We start from the raw sequence: 27,130 nt of genomic DNA, 5'->3' as shown, positions 1-27,130 counted from the left end.
TTTAATCTAAGTGCCAACATTTCCCATAAACAAAAGAGACAGTTTTAAATCAAATTCGTAGGAAAATGGAGGGTCTAAACTAGTCCCTCATAACCTTTTAATTCAAATAAAAAGTTATACAAAAACTTTTTAATTGCGATAGATAAATTGACCCAAATTTTGGCATTTTAAAAAATAAATAGCTGAGTTTTAAGTCCAATGCTGTCTAAGAGCCTAACAAATTTTTTACTTCTTTCAAATGTAAAGTGAAACCTATATGAAGGCTTAGTTTAGCTCCTTAGCTTTTGAACGAATACTTTAGTTCCAAAATTTTAAACGGCTTCTGTTTATGGGGACGTTTTGGCATCAAGATAAACTCTCTAGCGCTCTCTAATTAAATTGGCTAAATGACGCCTTGAAAACAAAATTTTAGTTTTTCTCAGATTATCTTGTAGTAAGAAATTTTATCCATCATATGTCAAAGTTTCAATCGTGCATCTCCCAAGTAAATGGAGAGAAACCGGCAAAAACGTGAACAATTATTGATTCTTTTCATCGCTTGAAAACTGAAAATTGCAATTTTTGTGTCTCGTGACTGTAGAAAAACAGAGTTTTGAATAGTTGTTTTGTTCGTTTCATAATGAAAATGCTATGGAAAATGAAGACACAGTGATAAAAATGATTCGTTGGAAAAAAAAATTGAAAAAAAATAAAAAGATTCTCTTTTATATTTGTTAAGCGAATTTTATTTGACACCTCTTAATTTTGTGTCGATTGGACAACAATTAAATTTTCATCAGCTGATTCGTTCGCAATTATTTAAGTATAACACCCACCAACAGGTTTCGGCTTGGTGAAACAAGAAAGATCTTGATTTTATTCAAAAGAAAAAAGGTTTGAGAATAATAGATTTAGATAGTTATACATCTAAATCAAGCAATTGAATCTTCAAAAGAACTGCTTATTTATGATGCAAGAGTTGAGGCTTATCCTTGATTTGAAAGCTGACCATCAAAAAGCATCAGTTTATGCATACAAAAAATCTTTTGAGAATGGTTTTCAATTTCCTGCGTTGTACCCAAGGGTTTAATGCCTGGTCCTTTTCTATTCTTTATTTTTTTAACATTGAACATGGAGGTTTTGTGGGCGAATTAGCTCAAGAAGTATCGGTTTATAAGAGATCACAGAAGAGCTTCAACGATACAACAACAACATCATTCACGTCAATAATATCGACACTTTCAATTGCTTTCGATACCTATTATGCGATACTTTTTTTTCGAAATGTTACATCACTTCAACCGACATCTTATTTGTTGCAAAAATCGGATCAAAAAGATCAACACCAAAAATTTTTACACTTTACGAGATACGTTATTTGAAAAACTATATGTGTTCAATATTGAGTATAACAAAAAAGAAACTTTAAAAAAAAGTCGCCATTTTTTACTTTTAACCAATTTGCGTACGGAGTGAAGAGTTAAAGCCGACAGGAACAATAACCTGGATGGGGAACTATGAATCAATTTGGTGTCAGTCGCGTCCAGTGTGATCGATAAACCCATATTTTTGCGTGACAAAGATCCACAATCACTCATCTTTAACTTTGTGGCAAACTTGGAGTTGTTGGCGAAGCAAGGATGCGATCCAAATTTCTTGAAATTGAAAATAACATCAAAAAAGGGACTACATACGACTTTCAGTATCATTAACGAGCGAGACAGTTTCAAAAAAAATGAAGCAAGAGAATGCGAAGACGAATATATCGAGGATGAGGAAAAAACAGACGCATCCACTCACCTTCTCAGGGTTGAAAATAATCAAATGATCGATTTGATGCTACATCTAGAGAGATACGCCAATATTCTAGCAATATTTGGACTCAACAGTGGCCGGCATGATATAAACTTCATTTAATTATATCTCATTCCCTACCTAATCAACGAAAAGGAAATTGAACCATTAGTAATCAAGAAAGCCAACGACTTTGTTTCGTTCAAACTTGGAGATATCTAGCTTCGCGACATTATGAAAATTTTAGATGGAGCTACTACATTAGATTCTTTTCATAAAGCGTACAAAGCCAGTGAGATGAAAGGGTATTTTCCATACAAGTGTTTTGATGCTCCCAACAAACTCGATGACCAACAACTACCGTCGTATTATGTTTTTTACAGTAAACTGGAAAACAGCAACCCTCACGATAAACAGCTTGACGGTTATCAAAAACTTCTCAGACCTGGGTTAACTGAAGAGCAAGCAATTAAAAAACTGGGGTTTTGAAACTAAACTTCCTACGAGACTGGAAAACGACAACTACCTGAAATCTATCTAGGAACAGAAAAAGTTGTCATCATTTTGCAATTTTTTACAGAGGTATAACAACAAGGATGTTGTTCCTACCCTTTAAACTACTAAAAAAGTTATTGAATCTTATCACGATAAGAGTTACATAAGTTGAATCTCGGTTGCAAACTACCGAATTTAGCAAATCTTTGTCTACACAAGTCAACCGACTATAAATTTTAACCCAATTAAAGTGATAGTCACTTACTTGAAAAAATACCGGAAGCTATGACCGGTGGTACTTCACTTATTTTCACAAGGAAAGCAGTAGCAAGTAAGACGTTTAATTAAAATCAAACAATCTGTGTAAATCAATCATTGTGATTGATGCCAGTTAATTATATCGTTAATAATTGTGCCAGGATTTGCACATTGGCCTATAAACGAGATGAGACTACAATGAAGAAACGCAAAAGTTCAATGCAAAGCAAAAGTTTGTACGTTTGAAAATATGTTCAAGTCAAATTTTCAAGCAACCCAAGTTGAATTTAAAATTGGAAGCTTCTAGACAACAGGAACTCAGAAAAAATTGATTGCTTCAGTGTTGATGATTATTGCAACCTTTGTAGTAGTGTTTTTGAAGCAATGGGTTGTGATTTCCATTTTTGTCTTGTCATGAAGTTATACCTTGTCTTACTGATGATGATATCAAACGAGGAACCAAGAAAAGAGAATTGGCCTAGCTGACTAGCTTCAAAAAGATTACAGTCGAGAAAAAGGATACTCCATAGAATAAGTGTGGGAGTGTAGTTGGTGGGATCCATTTAAAAACCGCGTTGACGTGAAAAGCACGAGATAACTTCTTTTTCCTTCAATTTTTCCGAATGAATTAAAAGTAGAATTCTCAATTTTTCACCAGTTTTCAAAAAATCGCTGTTAGCAGAAATGATATTTAGGAATATATGAAGACGTTTGACTAAACAAACGGCACATTTATTAAATCACTTTTCAACTCTCACTTGGATCTTAGAGTACAGTGTGAAGAAGTTCATCGATTTGTACAAAACACAGCGCGTAATGTTTTCAACAGTTTCGTACAGTCTGTTGTTGATGCTAGGCGATCCGGTGATAAAATCCATTGTCTGGTGTGGTAGCCGAAACAATAAAACTGCTAGGAAATACTTCCTGTGGATGTCAATTAATGGACAGATCAAAACATACAATGACAAAATATCATACAGGAGACGAAAAAACCCATAAAGCTATCAAAAACCAATTCTTCGAGAGACTCTATTTTGTAGCTAATGACTTGTATGAAGACGAGCTTGTTATGTTTACTTTTAAACAAGGCGAACCAATTAAAGTAGATTTCGTCGTACTACACTGTTCAAACTTGAGAAAGTTGGAGCTGTATTACAACTTTTTCGATGAATTTTGCGATGTCAACAAATTTGAAGAACTCGAAATGGATACTGGTTCTCTCTTTTTGGCTTCGGCAGAGGTAAATTGATATGAAAATATCATCCTCAGCAAGCGAGCAGAGTGGATTGGAAAGCGAAACAAGGACTTTCGAGACGATTTAGAGCATATTAGAAAATCAATTTGTTCGTCCGTATTTGCTGCTCCAAACACAAAAACCTGATAAGAGAGAGCCAGAAAGAGGACTTCAGATGGACCAAAATGTTGTGGCTATGTAGTAAAATTTTTGCCGTTACGATAGTAAAAATCAAAAGTTTTAGTATTGCAGCAAGGGAATGAACAAACGCACATTAAAATGCTCTGGAGATGGTCCGATGGCAAGGTATAGACAAGTATTGGATGAAGTAGTCAATTTAAAGTCAACTAATAGAGGACTTAAAACGCATGCATTTGCAACTTTTGAACCAACTAAAAAAGGACTGAGCTATGTTTACCCTAAACAGGATGTTGAATGTGATGGAATGCATACTAACGCTCTAAATTTGTAAGAGATATTGTAGTAAAGTTATAAAGATGTAGTAAATTGAAACATTTTCTCTGTATATAATTATTTTTTTAACCATTCATTTTAAGCGCTACGCTCGAGTAAACAACTATTATTTCCAATAATCCAGAGAGTTCTTAGAATCCTAAACACTGCAGAATCGGCAAAATCGGGCGCCAATAACTATGAAACTTACCATCTGAAACTTATAATATATCTTATTACATTGGTAAAGCTATTCCCTATCCTAATATTTTGAGTTTCTATTACTAATCCTAATACAGAGAAATCTATAAACTATCCTATTACATGGGTACTTCGGGCGCCAAATTTTTTTGAAAATTACCATCTTAAACTCTGAACCTATAACATATCTTAATACATTGGGAAACCTATTCCCTATCTTAATACAAAGGCGGGAGACTGGAAGGCCATAGTCTAGCTGAATACATGGAGGTCTTCCGCACCCGAATTTATACTACTACAGTTACAACTTACTCATTTACAAATATCATAGACTGGGAAGATGCCATCAGGCTGCTAGAGTCTGTTTTATGGCGCCTCGAGTTAGAAAAAAAATAGCCTGTTTTGCAATTGCAGTTTTTTTTGTTCTGCTATTTTATAGATAATGATCGAGACCGTTAGAAACCAAGCAATTAACAACATGCTCATTCTATTTAATTAAATGATATCTCTGATATCTAGAATTTTAAAAAAGTCTTTTGGTTTGCGCAAGTTACTGATTTCTGATAGGATAAAAAAAATTTTGTTCAGTTCCCCATAAAATGGACTTTGGAGTTGTAATAATAGTCTCAGATCAGTTTTGCAGTGTCAAAAATTAGACATTGCACTGAATTTTAAGAGAAATCTCATAGTCGATACAAGTTTTATAAAATTCGAATACCGTTAAATTATATTTTCTTTAATTTACATCCAATTTGGTCCGCTCATTGGTCATAGACAATGATGAGCTTTTTATAAATGGCATTAGAGAACTTGGTATCATCTGTCGCTACATGTAATCGTTTCGTTCCAAAAATCGAAAGAGAGCAGCTAATAATGTATAAGGGAAGAATATTTGAGATTTATAACATAGCCAATCGAAGATTGGAAAAGAGTAATGAACGCAAGATAACATAGAAAAACGCTGACCTAAAGGAAAAAGTCTCAACTTTTGAATTTCGAAGAAAAAAATGGATACCCTTACTAGAATGATTTATGATTGTCTTTTTTTGGATAACATTAACCCAACTTGAGAAAACTGGATCAACAGATAAAGTTTTTACTCCGCAGGAAATCTAGAAATGAAATTCCAGTTTCTAAACTAGAAATCATTCACTAATTTTTGCACGATTTCTACGTACGTATTTGAATAGTGCTGTTTACGTCACTTTCAGCAGATGAATTTCAATTCAACTCAAAAAGTGCATATACCTTATGTGTATGCACATCTGTAGTTAATAGAGACTTTTATTCACATTTTAAGACTTCCTGAAAAAAAATCAGCAAGAACCATATAAGGGTCATCACTACGTGCATTACTCTTTAAAATTAGAATGTTAAAACTTCAATTCTTTTTAGCCTTTTTATTATTTTCCGTTATGTTCTGTATTGTTTTGCGCGTTTTAAATCTCAATTTTACCAATAGTTCTCAATTTAAACTTCATTTGACTTGAATGCTTTTTCTTATAAAATGCTGATCACTTGTCTTAGGTCATAGCTTATAAAGATTAAACCATTCATATTATACAAATATAAAACAATTTACACTTCAATCAATCGGAATGTATATCTTCTGTCTTGATTCACATTTTTATTTGATTTCCAGGATCTTTTCTTGAAAACTAAATTGCAATCACAGTTGAAATTCTCGCGCTTTGATTATCACTAGCTCAGATATGTTCGAAAGTTGATGAAGGTTGAAGATGTTTTCATTACTTTCCGCCGCCACCGCCGTTGTACTTATCGGACCATTTATCCTGTTTTGGGCCCTGTTTGATCACAGAGCAAGCGGCACATACAAGCAGAGTCAAAAACAACACTAGAACCAACAGGAATAGAAGCACTGCTACGAATAGTATAGTGATGAACTTTTTCAGAATGGGGTAACTCCCGTCATCATTTGGGTTTTTTTTGCAAGTGCTGAAAAATTTTTTCTGATCATTTATCAAACCGTCCCAATCCTGTTGTGACATTTGATTTTTGATTTCATCTACATCTATGTGTTCGAAGAGGTCATCACAACAGGTCAAGGGGTAAGGGTTGTTCGTAAATCCTGAAATAGTTAAAATTGTACGAATGGAAAATGCGAGAGAAAAACATACCCAATTGAAGATTGGAAAAGAGTAATGAACGCAAATTAACATAAAAACACTGACTTTCTTTTGAATCTCAATTTTCGATTTTCAAAGAAAAAAATAAATACCCTTTAAGCTCTCTGAATTTCTAGAACAAGTTATGATTGGCGCTCTTTTGATAAAATGAACGCAACTATAGAAAACTGAATCAACGGGTTAAGTTTTTATTCGGCTGGAAATCTAAAAAAGGTTTTATTTATGACAGCTTTTCTGTCGAAAAAATTCATAGTCTGTTATATCCTGTATCTGTCATGTCATATCATATGTCTGGGCGCTTTTTCCTTTCACAAATACAATTTATTTCGTGTTTTCCGATTGGTATGAAAGTGGACACCCAGACTTATTAGGCCATCCCGGGTTAACAGAGAAAATCAGTACATCTCGAGAACTGCATAATGTGCCATTTCCCCGGTTGGCACACCCGAATTTTCCACCGCACGCTAGAATTGACGATGAAAGGTGTTAGGGACAAATTTAAAGTGAAAAGGAGACTTAGAATGTTCCATATTTTTCGATTTGGACTGGAACAATTCTGAGAAACACCAAAAAGGTTCATTTCGACGATAACAACGTGTCAAACTCAACAGCCGATTGCGAGACGGAAAACGGTCGAGAAAAGGAGGGAAATAAATGAAGAATAACGAAGCCTCCTATCCTGACACGAAAAGAGGATAAGGTGCTTACTAGAAGAAGACGAAAGTAAGAAGACGGAAGTGTGAACCGAAGGTCCAGTGGCACATTCGGGCCGGCTCCGAACCCTTCAGTGCAACAGAAAGTGGGAGATAACGACATTATCTCCGCCGGGAGAGTTTGGAATTGGAGGCCCGGTGCCCAGAGACTCTTTTAGCAAATTTTGATTATGTTTTAGCTGCTGTAATACCCTGAACGCAATTAGTTTAATCTGATATTGATATAGTATTTTAGAGCATGAGCAGTTAGAGGCGAGGAAAGATTCAATCCATCTCTAAGAGATATAGTATAAAACTGTCGTTAAAACGCCTTTAATTGTGGTTTATAGCCGTGTTCTTAGAATGATCACGTTGTCTGGGGATCTGAGCACGCAAACGAAAGCTGACCAAAAGTCGTATGGCTGATTGCCTATAATTAGTAACATAACAGTTAGCCCTTAAACAGACCAGAAAAATACCTGGCTAGGTCAGGACAGTTGAGAACAAGTAGAATTGAGGTAACTTACGTCAACCAGTCGTCAATAGGTGCTTTTGCTACGCTCCTTTACTGTTTAGTTTCTGGACGAATGTTACATAGACGTTTTTATGGCTCTCCTGTGTGTGCCTGTATAAAGCAAAAGACCATCACGATCAGCAAACGTTTCAGCGACGAACCTTCTGCTTCGGCCTTGTTGTTCTGTATTGAACTAGACGGAAAATTTGGACCCTCCGATTAGTACAATTTAGCTTTCTAACCTACTTAAGATCGAAAATTCTGGGGGTCGGAGGGTTAGGTGGGAAGTCATATGCCCACTTCTCCCAAGGCTGTGGGACCAAAAACATTTAAAGAAAAGCGTAAAAATAAACAAAAATAGTGTATAACTAAGTACCAGCCAAAAACAAATACATTTTAAAAGTACAAAAAACAGTAAAAAAACCCACAAAACCAAAATAAAACAAAAAAAAAACATAAAATGGCAGTTTTATATATTATTTTTGGACAAGATGTGATTCGAGTTTCCTACTTGTTGTTGTTTCAGATTGTTTCATATCATTCCTTATCGAAAAATCAAGTGTTTTGGTCGTTGGTTAGGTACTCTCCTTTGAGTGTTTTTTGATCCAAAAAATTTTAAATATCGGAAAGGGAAGGATTTGGAGGGTCCAAATCCAAAGTTTTAGGCCAGATTTTTGTTTCTAAACCAATTTTTTCTAATTTTTTGTTTTTTAATTCATTCAATACTGTATAGGACTATTTCGCTCGCTCCAAAAAATTTTAAGCGCCTCCAGCAAAAAATGCGAAACCAGTCGCTAAAATCTGTATAGGTAGTGAAAAAAAGCCAATTTAGTGAACCCGTTTTTGTTGATTTCTCAAAGACTACCTAGCTGATCGGAATAAATTTGCTACCAAAACTCAACGTTTTTGTTCTTGTTTCTGACCCGCAACCGTTTTCAGGTTGATAAGATCGGAAAAGAATTTTTTCGTAATTTGTCAGATTGGAAGAACCAATTTTATCTCCGGGAGAGGTCGAAATTGGAGGTCCGGTGCCAAGAGACTTTCGAGCAAACTGACTATATTTTAGCTGCTGTAATGCCCTGAACCCAATAAATTTAATCCGATTTTGACATAGTTTTTTAAAGCATGAGCAGTTGGAGGCGAGGAAAGAGTCCACCTATCTCTAATGGATGTAGTAAATAAGTGTCACTAAAAATAATTATAATAATGGTTTCTAGCCAGCTATGAAGTTATTCTTGCATGCAAACAAAAACTGATCAAAAATCGTCTCCAAATGATAACATAACAGTTAACCCTTAAACAGACCAGATAAACAAATGGCTAGGTCAAGACGGTTAAAATTGAGTAGGACTAAGGTAACTGAAGTCAAAAGGTACTTTTTCTACGCTCCGTCACTGCGTGTTTTCTGGACGAATGTTACATAGACGTTTTTTGGCGCTCCTGGGTGGGCCTGTTTAAGGCAATAACCATCACGCTCAGCAAAGTTTTCAGCGACGAACCCTCCGGTTTGCGCTTAAGCCCGAGTTAGAGGCCTTGTTGTCCCGTATTGTACTAGACGGAAGGTTCGGGCCCTACTAGTACAATTTTGTTTTTTAACCTAGTTAAGATCAAAAATTCCGTGTTCAGAGTTGTGAAGTCATGAGCCCACTCTTCCCGAGGCTCTGTGACCAAAAACAGTTAAAGAGAAAGCGAGATACTAAAAAAAATTAATGTATAACTAAGAAAAAGCCAAAAACAAATTTACTTCAAAGCAAAAAAAGTTATTATGTTTTCATTTCTAAACCGATTTTGGGGCGATTTTTGTTGAATTACTTCAATATTGTACAGGGCTACTACGCTCGTTCCAATTTTTTTCAAACGCTTTCAGCAAGAATTGCAAAAAAGTGTTTTCTGGGATGCTATATAGATAAAAAAATAGACTAATTTAGCAAACGCGTTTTGTTGATTTCTCAAAGACAACCGAACCAGTCGGAATAATTTTGGTACCATGAATCCACGTTATTGTTCATTTGTCTGACCCGCAATCGTTTTTAGGTTGAAAGGATTGGCAAATTTTTTTGTAGAGTTTGTCAATTTGGAATAAGCAATAAGTGGTTAAACCCAGGGGCGTCGGAGGCGGAAAAGACAGGTCTTTATTCCGAATTACTAGATTTGCCTCCCATTCTTACTAGAGCGGTGATCTTAGTCCAAGATTATTTACAAACAACACGTTTGAAAAAAGCAATTTTTGAAAAATCATATTAATAATAAATAATATTAATGATATTCAACATCACAACAACTTTTATGATGTTTCAACGTCTGTAAATCATTTTATATCAATTTTATCAACCTGACGATGGACATAGTTCCAAGAACGTTCGGATTCACACTTAACTAATTTTTCTTTGTAATAATAAAATTATTTTAAAATTATAACGATAATAATAATAATAGAAGACCTAATTTTTAGATTCCTATCTAAATTCAGTTGCTCAAGCCTTTCAATTGCTAACGCTAACATATTTCTAATTTTTTGCAAAAGGAAAACTGCGTTTTTGGTTGTTTTCAGCTGATTTTTAGCTGTGGTGGGATGCATCAGTTAACGAAAAAGTTTTTTTTCCAAATAATTGCCAAAAATTGCCCTGTTTCCAGGCAAATTCAGTTGCTCAAGCCTTTCAATTACCAACGCTAATACATTTCTGTTTTTTCGCAAAAAAATTTGCGTTTTTAGGTTGTTTTGAGCTGTGGGGATACATCAATTTAAAAACTTGTTTTTCTTCCCTTTTTTAATCAAAAATTTCCTCTTTACTGCTCATGCCTCTTAACAACCAACGCTAATGCTAACTAATTTCTATTGATTTGCAGAAAAAAAAACTTCGTTTTTAGGTTGTTTGTAGCACAATCGTTAATTTTTAGGCTATTTTAATGAGTTTTTCCCTTCTGTAATGACACGTAACAAAACTTTGAATTTGAATTGAAATCTCGTTAAAAAGTTTCCAGTCATGTTTTAGAATAAAAGTAGAATGATACAGTACTGTAAAAGTAGTGTTACAGTTCTAGAACAGTACTGGCAGTTTTTTCCTGTTCAAACTCTTGGACAGTTGAAAAGCAGAGTGAAATACTGATTTTACTCTTATACAGGACTGAATTTTGCTTTACAACTGTTGTTTTACTTGAACACTACTGATAACCTCTGTGACTACAACCCGGATGACAAACAATTTTAGTCTTCAAGTAGGGGGGAACCCATGTCTTTCTTATGATCGACTGCCTTCATATCCTGTTGGTATAAGATTCATAGAAAATTTAGCAAAAATGTTCGTTTTTAAAATGGGTTGTTCTTTTTCAGATGCAGGGCATCAATATATTCTTGTTTTTACTAAGCTAATTTCCATTTTAAAAAAAATGAATTTCTCTACAGGAGAAAAAGAACCACGCTAAGCTTAACTTTTTTGTCGCGTTCTCCAGAAATTGGAATAGAAATTCAACAATTAGAAAACAACTCACAAAAATCGCAACTGGCTCTCACAAAAATCGCCTTACTCTTTTTTGTTTTTTTTGGCGTGTAATATATGTTCAGCATTTGTGAATGATATTTTATTGTAGGACAATCATTTTTTCACCAAAAGAAAATTGTATCATAGGCTTTTTCGTCAACTTGGACTATTTTTGTTTTTCAAACTCCTTGTACCGTCTCAAGCTATAGCTTCTCCCAAACATGGTTTAAAACTTGTTATAAAACAAATGAAACTATAAAATAGTACTCCTCGCTCCATATCCCTTTTGTTGCTCCCCAGAAACCCAATCCGGGTCTTTTTACTTGCGCCACCTGAATGCGCATTTTACAAACGTGAAAACAGAAAACAAAATGCTCGATTCTTATTGGTTAATATCTCACGGAAGCGTAGTTTGAACAAAGCGTCCAAAATAGAAATTTGTGCGGCATGAGTAAAAAGACACTATGATAATTGGCCCGATTTACCTTTGATGACGCTGGTGGTGACCTGGAACTTCTTGAAATCTCCGGGTCCATCCACTCCACAAGTCTTCAACCCGACCCACACCACATTGTAGAAGATAGATGGCGAGTTCAACCCTGTCTCCCCCTCATAGTCCTTGAACTGGTCTATCATCTGGTCATGCAGCTTCACAAGGACATAGATAAAAATACTCAGCCAGGCTATTGTGACCACAATCAGAACTGAAATATAATAATTGGTTTTGAAGTAATTAGTTTCAACCAATCAGAGTCAAGCGTTATGATCTTATTTTTAAAACTCACAAAGAACTGTATAACAGTAAAGACTTCACTCAAAGATTTTTCGGAACGGTGGGGGAAAAACTGAACACCCTCCCCGAGGGGCGGATCTAGGATTTTCTCGAGGGTGGGCGGATTTTCAAAAAAAATTGAAAACTTTGTCTACCTTTTTTTAGGTCGATCAAATTGATTTTCTGACCTCTCCCAAATTACCAAAAAGACCCGTTTTTTGAGCAAATGTTCTGCATTTTTTGAAAAACAGGCCAAAAAGCGTTTTAAAGCACTTTTTTTGAAAGATTTGATTTTAAAAAATGCGTTTTTTTTGGCGCGCGCTCCCCCTTCAAAATTAGTATATATTAGTATATATATGCGCCATTAGAAAAAATTTAGGGTCCGTCAGCCATAAATGGATATCTCAAAATAGTACAAAGGGTGAGCGAGCCATTTGGGTCGGCAGGTGTTCGAGTCCCTGAATGGGGGCGTCCGCCCACCCTTAATTCTCCCCTGCCCTCCCCACACTCTTTCTCATAATTTATCTTGTTGAGTTCTGATTGGTTGAAATTTGAGTCATCGAACTTCTGGACCGATTGTTCACTGTTCAAGCAGCATAAACTCAAGATGTAGATAGTGACCGGCGCAGCCGCGCCAACGTGTTGCGAGCTTGTCAACAGAGGGTAGGACTCTATACGAATTTTAAAGCCGGCTTTCACGGTGACCTGCGCGTAGCGCGCCCACTGGCGAAGTTAAACCGAGACTCAGCTAATTTAGTCTTTTGGCCAATTGAAAAGATTTGGGACTTATGCGACTGCTTTTGTATTTTGGGACATATGAATACGCACCTTCTCCATCCAGCCATCATTTGCCCTGCCAAATTGATTCTTTCGAGAAAAAAAATATGCTTCCTTGATCTTGCACCATCACTAAGAGATCATGAACTGAATTGTCTGTCAAAAAGATAAACAAGAACCTGAGCATTGAAAAGTTTAAATTATTCTGGAAAACCATTAACATAAACAAGACTGCTCGTATATTAGAGCAAAGCACTGAATGTTCCGACTGTCCCTTAATTCGTATCGAATAGTTTTTGGGAAAAAAATATTGAAAACCTATAAAATTTGGACAATATCAAATTGTGAAATGTTGAGTTGAACACAACCGATCTGATTAGCTAGCCTCAGTTCATTTTGAACGATTTTGTTGCGCTGGATAATTTACCACACATAACCAATTCGCCTTTCACTCTTAGCGAAATGATTAAGTTCTTCAAAGCGCATAATTTAGTTCAGAAAATGGCCAATTTAAAAATTTTCAAACCTCCAGAGCTTAACAAAAAATAATCAGAGGTAAAGTGTTTTTTAAATTTGAACTCAGGAAATCAATATCTTCAAAAGGTTGTAAGAAATTTTTCGAACAACAAGAAAAGACTGCTCGTGTCAGGGCAAAGCCCTGAATGTTCCGAATGCCTTTTAAGGTCTTCGGAGCAGTAATAGCATTCAAAAAATAAATAGAAAACATTCAAATTTAATTTAAATTTGAGTTTTTTTATATAAAATCATCTCCCCCCGACGCCATAAGAAATAAAAAGGATAGATTTCGCTCCTAGTAACAAATCAATTATGGAAAGTAAGCTTCCTTCAACCAATTTGGAACGATTTCTAAGACGGGCTAAATCTCCGCGTACGCGTTAATAACGCGAAATAAATCGCGCGTTAATCGTCCCAAATTGGCCAAAATGGCAATCTTTAAACCCCCATAAGAAAAGAACACAGATGAAACATTTTTCCAAATTTAATCTCAGTACAACAATGGTTTTTGATTGAAATGGAAAAAAAATCCGCCGAAAGTGGCTAGTTAAAAAGTCAAAATTTATGTGAAGAAAAAATAATCAACCTGAGCACAAATGTTCGGTTAAGAAAGTCGGAACAAAAAATTCGCTGCTTTCATTGACTCTATGAAAACCAGTGGTTTGATCGAAGCGTAGCTATAGGAAATACGTCTAAATGGGTATGTTCACGTGATATTTAAGTCACCATTCTGTAACAACAAATTTTTTTGTAGAATTTTTTCTAGATTTTCCTTTACTCCTGCAATTGGCCAGGGTATAAATTGTGTTCGGGCACTACATTTAATTTCCGTAAACAGCTCTTTACCTTTGCTCAAAGAATGAAAAAAACAATTGGGAAAGGTGCCGCCCTTGGCGCGATGTTCGTAAAGCCGGTATGCATTTCTGTATGCGCTTAGCCAACATTCTTCACATGCGTTTTTCAGGTGCCAATTATGTCAGGCAGTTTTTCGTCTCATGGGTGTAATCTTTAATTCTGATGGCTTAGATACCTGATAAGACTTGTACTGCTTGTCACCCGTAGTTTTTTTCACTCTTTTTCTTTGTGTATCCCGTTGAAAACTCAAAGGTATCTTGTTGAACCTTCTGGATAAACAAAGCTTGTTTTTTGATATTTTTCTTGTGTTTAAGTTTCCATCGGATTGATTAATCAAATTATACAAATTTTGCGCATTTCTAGTAGTTTGATGTTTTGAAATTCTGAGTTACCAAAAACTAAACAGTTAAGTTGCACTTTAATCCCTAATAGCTCAAAATTGGTGCCTTTTTTAATAATTTAAACATTTTTGTCCTTTTTAAAATTTGTCGTTTTGCATATATTTTTATCAAGTGTTTTGCTATCTGACCGATCTTTTTAAGGCTGGATAATGAACAATTGCAATTTTTTGTACATTGTGTCTGAACGTTAGATATTTTCATGTTTTTATTTTTTTTAACGTTTTTTTTCGGCTATTGCTGAAATTTCATCGTTATTTTCTTTACTTGGTCTGCATTCGGTACTAAATTTAAAATTTACAATAACTCTTTTAATTTTTGTTTCAAAAGTTTGGTTCCAAGGTTATCCTTTAAAATGATGGCTATTAATTTACTTCCTTGATTTTATCTGATTTGATCCAATGTGTTTTGCGGAAGTTATTTTTCTGTTTCCGTTATGCTCTAAGTTTTATAATTATAACTTAAACCATTTTTCTGAAAGTTGTTTCTCGGTTTTCCTGTTCTTGGCTATGCTTTGCCTCAGTGTCCTCAAACTATTGCTGATTTTTCGTTTAAGAAAAATCAAGAATATGTAGAACTACTTAACTGTAGCTTACATCTGAATCAAACTGAGTTCAGAGTGGGCTTGGTCTAAAGCAGAAGCAGATCTTGGGTTTTTTTGAGTGAGGCGGAATGTTGCCCGAAACAACTGTCACAAGTCGACAATGCCAGTCATCTACGCAATGCTCCAAACACTCCTCTACTATTTATCCAATTTGAAGGATGATCACTCCTTAGGTTTGCTTTTGTTATACATGCGCGTAGAAGTGGAATGTACAAAGTCGCTTTATTTTTGAGTTCATTTTTTAAAATTTATTTCAAAAATTCCGCCTCACTCGAAAAACCCGATTTTGTACATTCCACTTCTACGCGGATGTATAACAAAGGCAAACCTAAGAGTGATCTTCCTTCAAATTGGATAAATAGTAGAGGATTATTTGGAGCATTGCGTACATGGCTGGCATTGTCGACTTGTTACAGTTTTTTCGGGCATCGTTTATTTTTCCTTTCATATCGCTGTAAAGGGAAGCGCCATGCATTCTTTCAGACATGTGAGTTGCTCCCAAGTTCTTTAGTTGTATCATCAAGTAATATGTAACAGTGGCTGAGCAAATGACCACTTTTAACCCCCTGCTTTACGGTGAGCCGTTGCAACGATCATTTTTAATCCCCTAGGGTTTCAGTCCCACGCACTCCTGTATGATCTCCCAACCAAACTCGTCCTTATTTTTTAATTTTGAGGTTAAACCACAAATTCTCGTTGTTCTGGATGGGTTGGATGGCTGGTAGGTTTGAAAAATCAAAGTGATTCTGCAGTTCATGGTTTTTCCCGATTTCGTTGGAGAGATCAATTCTGCGGATTTCATACTGGAACAAATCGGTTTCTGAATGTTAAAAATTTGCGTTGTAATGGAACTAGAACTTGAAAAATTTTGCCAAATCCAGCAACATTGCAATGTCAATTGTGGGCTTATCCCATTTAGTGTTCACAGGTCGTACGGTTACAGATACCAACTCTTGGTCAATAATTTTACACAGCTAAAGGTTTTTTGTTATTAGACTTTGCAGTTCTTCAGCACTTCGGACAATATCTACAACTAATACTTTTTGATTCACAGAGTTTTCGAAGCGCACCAATTGTAATTTGACAGAAAAAATCTTGTTCAAACTTGGTAGTAACCTTTTTTCGGAGCTCAGTGTTCAACTGAACATGTGGTTCAATGAGTTTTTCTTGTCGAAATTGAAGCAGAGGGTTTATTTTTTAAATTTGGCAAATCTAGTTTGACCAAAAACTGGAACATTAGGTTGTGTGAAGTATAAATTTTTTAGAAAAAAAATTTGTATAAACTTTGGCGTGTTGCCCACTTTATCCGAAAGGTTCATCTTTTTCAACATGAACAATTGAAGCTCACTGAGCCACAATTGGACACAACTTCTTTGGTTGGGGTAAGTGGGTAATCGGAATGTGCATCATGCAGATGATCGGAGTACGTAAGATCAATGTCCAAAAAAAATCTGATTTCGGATTCTCTGCTCGTATTGAGAACTTTGGCTGTAATTAATTGTTCATTAAACTCGAATGAGTTCAATGAAAAAAGATATTTTTCTGTAATTCCGCCATTAAAATTGATCGCATTCATCATGAAGATGAAAGTGCTCGTCTGTTCAGAATCGTAAATCATAATTTTTCAAAAAAACCATTGTTGGCAGATATAAGTTTTTTTTCAAAATTTTTGGCAATGCCTCCACAAATCAGGTTATCTGCCATTTCCAAGTGCTGCCTATCAGTGAGCAAATGGAGGTCAACCTTGCTTGATCTCAGAAACACATCCCCTGAGGGTTGCTAACCGTGAAAGTTTGTGCACAACCTAGCTTATTTGTTTCGTAACACAGTCGTCTAAGCTCTTCAAACACGCATACAAAAATCAAGGTATCAGTCGTTGGTGTCAATTTTTTCGCCCAATTATGACAACTGAAACGATTGAACTTACACCATGCATGTTGGTAATAATTCTCACTGACATTAAAACCACCTTCTTGCAGCGGGTTGATCCACTTGTCCCAGGCAGGTGGTCTATATTATGTGTACCTTGCATCGCTCTCAACATACGAGCAGAGGAAAAAACCTTTTTGTCGACTCGATTCTATATCTTCTTACGGTCGGCTAGTAAAGTGGTAATTGAGGTACATGAACTTATCTACGGGTAGATTCCGAGCCAATTCATCTAATGAGCTGTTCATAAGTTTACAACTGTTCAAAAAACGGATTTCTTCTCAGATATTACGGGCATACGTTTGTTCGTTTGAGTACAATCTTATCCACGCTTTCACTGTAAGTGAAATGAACTTTTAGTCTCTAAGTGCAATGACCGAAAAGCTGTTATCTTGCATACTCTTCAGTACATGGTGCAATCAAAATTTTGAAGAATATGGGCAAATACAGGAGTGAATTTTATGGTTGTATGGTACGTCTCAGGATGTTACAATTGTTAAGAGCCCACCCGAGGAAGGATCCATCGAATTTATTACGGTCAAATTTTTTGCATTTTTTTAAAAAATATTCCTCTTCTTAAATCCAGCAATTTTCACTGTCTTCAAGATTAGTGGTGCTTCCGAGGTAATTCGGGTATCTTCGTTTTTTATTATGAAAGTACCGAGCCAATATTTCTATCATTTGGTAAGATTTATTCATCGCGTCCACTCCTCGATGATTTGAAGAAAAAAAAACGAAGGTTGCGGTTTTTCAACTTCCACAACTATCAGGCAAAAACTGCTGGGTTTGTGTTTTTCAGTTGCGGTTGTTATGGAGCAGGATTGTTTCTCACTGTTTCCATCGCCTCCAGCACAGACTTTAAAAAAAGAGCGAACGGGCGCTAGCTTCGGGCAGCGATCTTTTTGTAGCAAACAATGCTCTTGCTAACATCTCGCCAACAATTGCTTCTTCTTGAACATTTGTTTCGCTGCTGATTATCATCGGCAGAATAATATCCTGCTTACTCTTCGTACAATGCAGAGTAAAGATTAGAAGAAAGTGAGCTTCTACAATCATCGCAGAAATTCAAGAACGATGATTGTAGAACCAATGAGCTGATGACTTTGTAGAGTTTGTACGAAGAGTAAGCAGGATAGCAACGAAGAGTATGACTTTGATGACTTTGTACGAAGAGTATGAGCTGATGCCAACTGATGACTTTGTTTAACCAATGAGCTACTTGGACGCTTCAACATTCTCAATGAAATGCAACCGACTGTCTACAAGTTAGTTGCCGCTTTTTAATATGATTTTTTGAAGTAAGTGCGAGTCTATATCTAAGCATATCAGGAGAAATTGTTGGCTGCACATTCATTAAAAATTATTATGATTACTCAAAGTTAGTATAGAAATATCATTTGAAATTTTTCCTTAGTTACATTGAAAAAAATTTTCTACCCGTGAGAATGTGGAAATATCAGTCCAACTTTGTTATGGATTTGCTGTTTTTAAACGATATTGGCATGCATCACTGAGTCATAATAAAAGAACTGGATAAATTTGTCAGCAAAATGCAAAAAAAAAACACACAGATCGAGAAACTCGCTCTGTGAAAATGCTTCCATCGTTGTTCATAAGTGAAACGACCAGAGCGGCACCAGTTATTGAGCATGGCTAACGAACCAGCAATTCTTACTATGCCAGATGTTAACAAGAGCAGTGTACGTTTCAAAAACATCGGTGTCAGAAGCTAAAGTCCATTTGCTGTTTACTTTGATTTGGAGCCCGTAAAGGAGAAGGTGTTAACAGCGAGAAAAAATAATGCCTGCTCGAGCACAACCAAAATTGAAAAATCAAAACCCAGTAGTTTTTGTTTTTTAGTTGTGGAAGTTGGAGACCCACAACCGACTTTTTTTCAATTCAACGAGGAGTTGACGCGATGACTAAATTGGTTCAAATAGTAAAAAAAATTTGCTCATGAATTTCTTTTAAAAAAACAAAGAGAACCGAACTATCTCGGAGCATTGTTAATCATAAAGACATTGACAATCGCTGAAACTGCAAGGATGATTTTTCCGGATCCAACGCAAAAGTGGTGGACCATCAAAATTTCAATGGATCATTCCTCTGATGGGCTCACCGCAATGGCATCATCCTGAGACGTACCATACCACACAATTCACTCCTGCCTTTGCCCAAAATTTTCAGAATTATGATTTGCAACATGTACTGAAGAGTCTGCTAGATGGTAAATCCAAAAATAGCTTTTCGGTCAATCCACTCAATGACAAAAAATTGTTTTCACTTACAATGAAAAGGTGGATTAGATAGTACACAAACGAAAAAGAATATGTCCGTAATATCTACAAAGAAATCCGTTTTCTGGACAGTTGTAAGCTTATGAACAGCTCACCAGATTAGTTGGCTCGGAATCTACCCGTGGATAAGTTCATATACCTCAATTGCCAGTTTACTAGCCCACTGGAAGAAGATAAAGCATCGATTAAACATAAAAGGTACTTCCCCTATTCGCATATTGACAGTCATTCAAAAGACACAGAAGATGGACTACCTGTCCGGGTAAGTGGACCGACACGCTGTAAGGAGGTGCTGATAGTATCAGTGAAGAAATACCAATGTGCATGGTTGAATTAAACTCGTTTCGGTTGTCAGACTTTGCGCAAATACAGTGATTTGTATCTAACGACTGATAGCTTGATTCTTGTATGCGTGTTTGAAGAGCTTAGACGAGTGTGTTATGAAACATATAAATTAGATTGTGCACAATATTTCACGGTTAGCAACCCTCAGGGGATGCGTTTCTGAGATCAAGCAAGGTTGACCTCCATTTGCTCACTGATAGGCAGCACTTGGAAATGGCAGATAACCTGATCAGTGGAGGCATTGCCACTGTTTTTAAGAAAAAAAGACTTGTATCTGCCAACAATAAAATTGTGAAAAACTATGACTCTAAACAGCCGAGCACTTTACTCTTCATAATAGACGATAGAAATTTATGTGGCGGGATTATGGAGAAATTTTCTCTTCCAATAAACTCATTCGAGTAAAATGACCAAGTAACTATAGCCTAATTTCTCAATACGAGCAGAAAATCTAAAATCGGATAAATTTTGGACGTTGATCTTACGTAACCCGATCATCTGCATGATGCACATTCGGAATACCCACTTTCTCCACGAAAAGGACTTAGGTCCAAAAGGTGGCTCAGTGAGCTTTAATTGGACATGTTGAAAAAAATGAACCTTTCGGATATAGTGGGCACCACGCCAAAGCTTATACAATTTTTTTTTCCAAAAAAATTATGCTTTACACAACCTAACGCTTCAACTTGTTGTCAAACTTGGTCTGCCAACTGAAAAAAAAATCCAATTTTTCAGTTTAGACAAAAACAATTTTTCGCAACATATGTTCAATTCAACAGTGAGCTCCAAAAACAGGTTACTACCGAGTTTGAGCAAGATTTTGAGCAATTTAAAAATGGTGCGTTTAGAAAATTCTGTGTATAAAAGGAAACGACTATGTATAGATATTGTTCGGAGTGCTGAAGAAGTGCAAAATCTTTCAACCAAAAAACATTTAGCGGTGTAAAACTAGTATCTAGAACCTCAAAGTGTGTGATCTTTATATGGGATAAACCCACATTCATCGGTTCAAAGTTACTGGTTTTGGCAAAATTTCACATGTACCAGTTCCATCACAACATAATTTAAAAAATTTTGACGCAACTCTTTTATATTTGGACACTGATTTTTTCTTGTATGAAATCCGCAGTAATGATATCTACAACGAAATTGAGAAAAATCCAGAATTTCAAAACTATTTTGTTTTTTAAGATCTACCAGCCACTCATCCCAACTGGAAAAACGATTATTTGTGGGCTACGTGGGACTGAAGGCCAAACTGTCAAGCATTACTTCTTCCAGTAATTTTTTTTTAGTTGCCAATCCAATTACCTTTTTAGAAAACGGCAATGAAGATTAGTCTTAAGATTGAGTAGCGCGGGGAAAGGATGTGTTTATCTGGAAAACGAAAATAAAGTTGTTAAAAATTTGAACTGAACCGGTAGTCTTTTTATTTCGAACCAGAAAAAAGTACCAAAGGCGTCTCCACATACACAAAACGGGAGCTAATCATTAATAAATTGACTTACTGTTCGCTTGTTTCAGTCAGATAATGCGCAGAGAAATTCCTGTTATCACAATAGACAAATCAAAAAATCGAACAAAGTTTCCTTGAACTCGTTTGTCAGTAAACACTATATTTATGAAGACAGAGCAACTACTAGTCCTTTTGTACATAAACGTTTGCGTGAGGATATGACCCTAAACAGCAGAGAAATGAACCTTTCGGGTAAATTGGGCAGCACGCCAAAGCATATACAAAACTTTATTCCAAAGAAAAACTATACTGGTTACTACCTAACGCTTCAGCTTTTTCTTTATTAGCCCACAATTATCGGTGCAACGATGCTGGATTTGGCAAAATTTTACTTGTTGTAGTTGCATTACATCAGAATCAAGACTTTCGACACGATTTCGACGCAACTTTTCAATATTCGGACACTGATTTGGTTACTTTATAGTACTTTTCATTTCAAAAATAAAGCTTTTCCAAAAAATTTTTGGACCGAAAAGTAAAATAATCAGCTCTAACCGTGAGGGGGCTTATCAAAACAAAAAAATAATTTAACCAAAATCACAGCATTTAATATAGTTCCACACGTGGTGATAAAGATTAAGAAAAAATCCACATAATATTATGCGCGGTAAAATTTGAACTGTCAAAGTTAAGGGAAAATATGCAGCAACCAAAACTCGATACCATGCCCGTTTCCAAAGAGTGCCCAAAAGTTGACCAATTTTAAACCCCCCATAAAACATGAGCGCCCGAAAAAATAGGAGATTTAACCCCTAGGGGGTTAAAAGTGGTCATTGCAACGGCACACCAAAAAAGCTGGGGGTTAAAACGTGTCATCTTCTTAGCCATTTTTACATACTACCTTTTCACCCAAAAGAGCTTGCACATTTAAGAGAAAGTTGCGGTAGCAGCTAAAAACTAGCATTGAATGTCTAACAGCACTTCAAATCAATTGCAGGTAGATAGTCTTCTTAAAATGATCGTAGACTGATGTAATCTTAGATGAGCCTCTGCAACCCTCTAGTAGGACACCACCTTTTTGACAGCATCAATGCCGTCACTATCCGATCATTGCTAACAGTGAAGACACAATTTTGTTATGTGCACTATATTTTGAAGGAGTTCAAAAGCTGGGCCTTCGAGAGGAACACAGAGGTCTTTGTAGCAGCTAGTATATGCTTCAAGCTCGTCAGAGCAATCAAAATCTACGACAGCATCAAGGCACTCTGCGAATCTTGTATCAGACATCTTGAGAAAAACCGTTCTATCGGAACTCTGCCTTGTCTTCCGTATATGGGAACAAAAGAAATCCGATTGCCTAGCTAAGCCATGCAGAAGGGCGGGAAACTGGAAAAGCAAGGTGAATGCTCGTCTGACTGCTGCGAATTTCGATGAATTGACCAGAATTACCTTGAGGCACTGGGCAGCACAGTGCATATATAAGGCTGCTGTGTGCTGCTCTTTGATAATTGCTTGCTCGCCGTGAAAATTAGACATTATGCCTGGCCCATCACACCAAGAAGGGTCTACTAGTCTGGTCCAACTGATGAGATCCAGTCAATTTGGTTTTTGCAAGTGTTATTGCATTGCTGTCGATTGTTTCAAGAAAACCTATGAGTTCCTCTCTGACGTCGGTGGCATCCCAGTAGTGGAAAAACAATGAGACCTGCTTGGTTTTTGAGCTGTTGCAGTAGTCATATCAGCAATCACACTGAAGTATTTTGAAGCGCTAACAGTGGATACGATTCCATACGGCATGATGTTTTCTATGCTCTTGATTAGCCAGCTGGATATGCAACTGTTAGTTTGTATTGCTGGCATTCCGACGGCACTTATCAAGACGCTGCGCGCCGCTTTTTGCTCATACTTGAAGAAGAGCAACAAAGTGCGAATGGCTGAACGAGGGAAAATGAAATCTAGGGTCCAGTGGGGACCATTTAATAATAAGCAAGGTAGCTTGGGACTTGGTATTTTTGTGCTGTTTGAGACAGGTTGAAATCTAAGAATTTTCACTCTTAAAGTTTTGTTTAACCTCCACTACGAACGGACAAAGCGATTCAAAACTACAATTATTAATTTTTTTGAACTATAAAAACTGTAGTACAAATGAAAACAAATGGGTTTTTTTTCAGTATTTTGTTGGATACAACTTGAATGATTGTTCCGACTTGTGCTCGGATTGATTTTTTTGCCTGATAAAAATCGGCTTTTCGACTAGTCATGTTTGACAGGGGGAACTTGCAGTATCATCTGAAAACTATTCAAGTCCTTAACTGAAGATCAAATTTTTTTCCGGCTGCGATCAATTTCAAGACTGTTGGTATAAATGAAGCGCGATATATTGCGTTCTTATAACACGCGTTTGCACCGAGTCAAAATGTGCCTAGTTGTTTGAGACAACTCATTTGGTTTTATCACTAGGATACAAGACGCTAATTGAATCATTTTTTGATATGAATAGCATGTGATGAGATAAATGAACAAAAAAATTTGTTTTTCGGATAAGCTGATCAATTTTTTAAGAAAAAACTTTGTAATCAGTTAGATCCAAGTGCACTCTTGTTTTCATCACTCTTGTTTCAAGTGCACAGTGCACGCCAATTTGCCGAACAAAAAATTAATGATTTTTTGAATCAAATCCTACCATTTAAACTTAACTTCGTTTGTCTTGAGTTTTATCTCAACGAGAAAATGTCCTTGTACCGTATTTTTTACCTGAATGTTTTGATTGAGGGTTCCTGATGATTCACAACTCGAGACCTGCAACTTGTCAGTCAGTCAATAAACGATTTTTCTTCACAGTTATCATTGATTCACTACGACGCTTTTGAAAAATAAAATTGACAAAAAGATTTGACCAAAAAACGCCTTCTTTCGACGCGCGCGGTCACTCAAAATCACTATAATTGGTTGCCAATTAATTCGGAAAATTTTTCTAGGTTTGTTAGTCAAAATAGATGTCAGTAAGGGACACCAAAGGGAGGACGCTCTGGGTGGCGGATGGGCTGAATCCCTGAGAAGCGGACGTTCGTTACCCCCAATGCACTCCTGGATGAAATTATTAAGTATTTGCTGATGCTTCCATGCCTTGGTTTTTATAATAAAAAGGCTTTTTTATTACACTTGGGGGTCAAGTGTCTTTCCCGCAAACTACCTTGCTTACGCATCTGTAAGAAAATGAACTTGCTTTATTGTCGAACTTTAACTGCTTACATGAGCCCCCCCTTCCCGGTTTGGTCTAGAGTTAACGAGATTGCCGTTACACCCTCAGATATGGGGATCGGGTTCCGGTTGGACCGTGTGTTTTCGGTATAAATGAAATTGAATTTTTTTCAAATTGAAAAAAGTAACGCAACCATATACGTTTTGTGAACTTTTTCAGTATCTCTATAATAAAGCAGCTGGGCCGAAAAAAAAACAAGTAAACGGTAAGGACCACAATTAAAAACGCTCGACCGAATAGATATCGCCATGAAAACGTTTTCCATATTAAAGCTTGGAATATTATAACCTTATACCAGTAAGTTCCACTATGGATTATACCAGTAAGTACATCAATTTATGATTTTTTGTCAAAATTGCGTTTTTGTGTCCCCCCCCCCCTCAGGAATTCGACACCCTGCCGACCCAAAGGGCCCATCCTTTGGTACTTTTCAAGAAATCCATTTTTGGCCGACCGACCCTAAAATTTTTCTAAAGGCGCGGGCGCCAATATATACTAACTTTAAGGGGGAGCGCGCGCCAAAAAAACGCAATTTTTTTGTCAAAATTTTCCAAAAGTGCCCAAAAATGCTTTTTTGACCTGTTTTTTCAAAAATTTGCCTGCGGCGCAAAAAAATTGGCCAAAAACCGTCTTTTTACTGCTTTAGGAGAGCTCGGAAAATCAATTTGGTCGACCTAAAAAAAAGGTCGTCGAAACTTTAAAATTTTTTTGAAAATCCGCCCCCCCCCCACCCCTCGAGAAAATCCTAGATCTGCCCCTGGTTTTATATCACTTTTTGGCAGATACAAAAAAATATTAGTATAGACAAATGTGGGCTAACTATGATAAAAGTTACTACATTCATCTGAACTGATATAAAATTTCGTTTAGTTTTTCTGGGTGGTATCTTTGTGATGTTTCTTTATGGATGTTTCTTTGTGGTATCTGTTTTTTTTGAACAAAAGACACTCCTGATTTTAAAAAAATATCCAAAATTCTTAAGTTTATTCTACTTTGGGCATCCAATTTTTTTTATAACAAAGTTAGTCCTTTACTCAGTTGGTCAGCCCGTTAGGTGAAACTCCATTTCTTTAGTTTGTCAAAAAAGTTAAAACTTAAATTTGAAACTTCTCGAAATTTAGTGCTGGTCATGTCACGATTGACTTGATCTGCGCAACATTGAAATTACGATGCATCATTTATGATACATCATTCATGATACTTTATTATGACAGTCCACTCAATCGTGTCCGTTGTTTTTTGTTGCATCTGTTTTTTTTTGAGAAAAAAGACTCTTGACATAAAAAAATCATCTAAAAATCTTCAATTTTTTCTAATTCGGGTCAGCGTACTCAGTTGGCCAGCGCGTGAGGACAAACTCAGTTTCATTGATTATTTTCTCAAATTTTTGAAAAAGCTAAAATTTAAATTAGAAATTTCTCAAATTTTTGAGCAGGTCCAGTCACGAACGAGTGGCCTTTATTATGATTCATCTTTCAACTTTGTCCAATGTTTTTGGGTCATATTTTTTTTTGGTAACAAAAAGACAATCATGACTTAAAGAAAGCATCCTAAGTTCTGAAATTTATTGCAATTGGGACAGTTTTGAGCGGCATTGGACTTTGGCGGCGGTGGACTTGACCGAAGGCCAGAACAGCACGGAGTAAACTTAGCTGAACTTTCTTCTAATTCATTTTACCTATTAGGAATATGATGACCAGAATAGCGTAGATGGTCATCAGAATCTTCTTGCTGCAGCAACAGGCAACCAATCCAAGTGCAGCTACCACAGCAATTCCACCAATCACACCATAGATTACGTAATAGATGATCTGCGACTGTTTGAAGCCCACTTTGTCCATGTAGTAGGAAAAGTCCCACTTGGCCTCTGCCCATATAAGGACAGCTATGATTGCGACATTGACGACCAAGACTATTATGTTTACAATAACCAGAAAACAAATCGAACACGCCTTATTGCAGCACATTTTACACTAACTAACTTTGATTACACTGATTAAAAAATTAAGTGGCTAATTTTAATATTTAATTTGATTTTTGTGGTTTTTTTCACACTTTGTTTTCTATATAAGTCATCGGCTTTTTTGACCTCTGAATTGACTTTGTAAAAATGTTAATTCGTTTTGATAAGTTAGTTCTGCGTAACAAAGTGGAGCACTGGAAGTCAAAACTACAAGTGATTTATTAAAAAAGGCCAAGAATTGTCATTTATGGATCTACTCAACAATTGCCCCCCCCCCTTTTAAGAAAGGGGGCAATTGTTAAGTAGGTTAAAGTAACGCATTTTTGACCAATCAGAATGCAGCAAAATTCTAAGTCTCTATAGAAAGCTCAGTGCTAATTTACTGCTTTTATTAGGGGTAGATACCAAGGGGTGGGGGGGGGAATTGCTAAGTAAATCCTCATTTATTTTTTGAATTATGTTTGAAACTAAATTTTTGGGGCAAATCAAGTGTTATGCGGCACCTTGTTCGAAGTTGAATTGAATTAAAATTGCACTGTTTTGAGCGGATTAGCGTGGGATTTGCCGAGTAGCTTGACTTCAGATTTTAAAAGTTGAGGACCTCAAATTGAATCAATCGAAAAGCTACTCGTATCTCTAACTCGGTTTTTCTCAACACACAGAGTTTTCAAACCCGTTTATAAAATTTCGTGTGTGCTAATTTTTGTTAG

At 36.2% G+C, this 27,130-nt stretch overlaps 1 protein-coding gene across 1 annotated transcript; it reads right to left on the bottom strand.

Annotated features, from left to right (window-relative positions):
• Positions 1-6,162: 6,162 nt before the first annotated feature.
• Positions 6,163-26,424, bottom strand: LOC134848720 (tetraspanin-18-like). The gene is made up of 3 exons (XM_063866234.1): positions 26,136-26,424; positions 11,732-11,950; positions 6,163-6,503 (listed from the first exon to the last, which is right to left on the bottom strand). Exons 1-3 carry the CDS (start codon positions 26,422-26,424, stop codon positions 6,163-6,165), a joined length of 849 nt encoding a protein of 282 aa, XP_063722304.1.
• Between the last annotated feature and the right edge of the window lie 706 nt (positions 26,425-27,130).

The sequence above is a fragment of the Symsagittifera roscoffensis genome, chromosome 6, assembly GCF_963678635.1.
Source record: "Symsagittifera roscoffensis chromosome 6, txSymRosc1.1, whole genome shotgun sequence".
In the NCBI taxonomy this organism is placed as follows: domain Eukaryota; kingdom Metazoa; phylum Xenacoelomorpha; order Acoela; family Convolutidae; genus Symsagittifera; species Symsagittifera roscoffensis.
This window is presented reverse-complemented; position numbering and strand designations above follow the sequence as displayed.

What these genes read in the sequence shown, in the direction of transcription:
- LOC134848720 (XM_063866234.1), bottom strand. Translation starts at nt 26,424, where the DNA reads ATGTGCTGCAATAAGGCGTGTTCGATTTGTTTTCTGGTTATTGTAAAC. An exon ending in GGTCATCATATTCCTAATAG is followed by an intron (nt 11,951 to 26,135) that starts GTAAAATGAATT and finishes ATTATATTTCAG; the next exon opens with TTCTGATTGTGGTCACAATA. An exon ending in CACCACCAGCGTCATCAAAG is followed by an intron (nt 6,504 to 11,731) that starts GTAAATCGGGCC and finishes TAACTATTTCAG; the next exon opens with GATTTACGAACAACCCTTAC.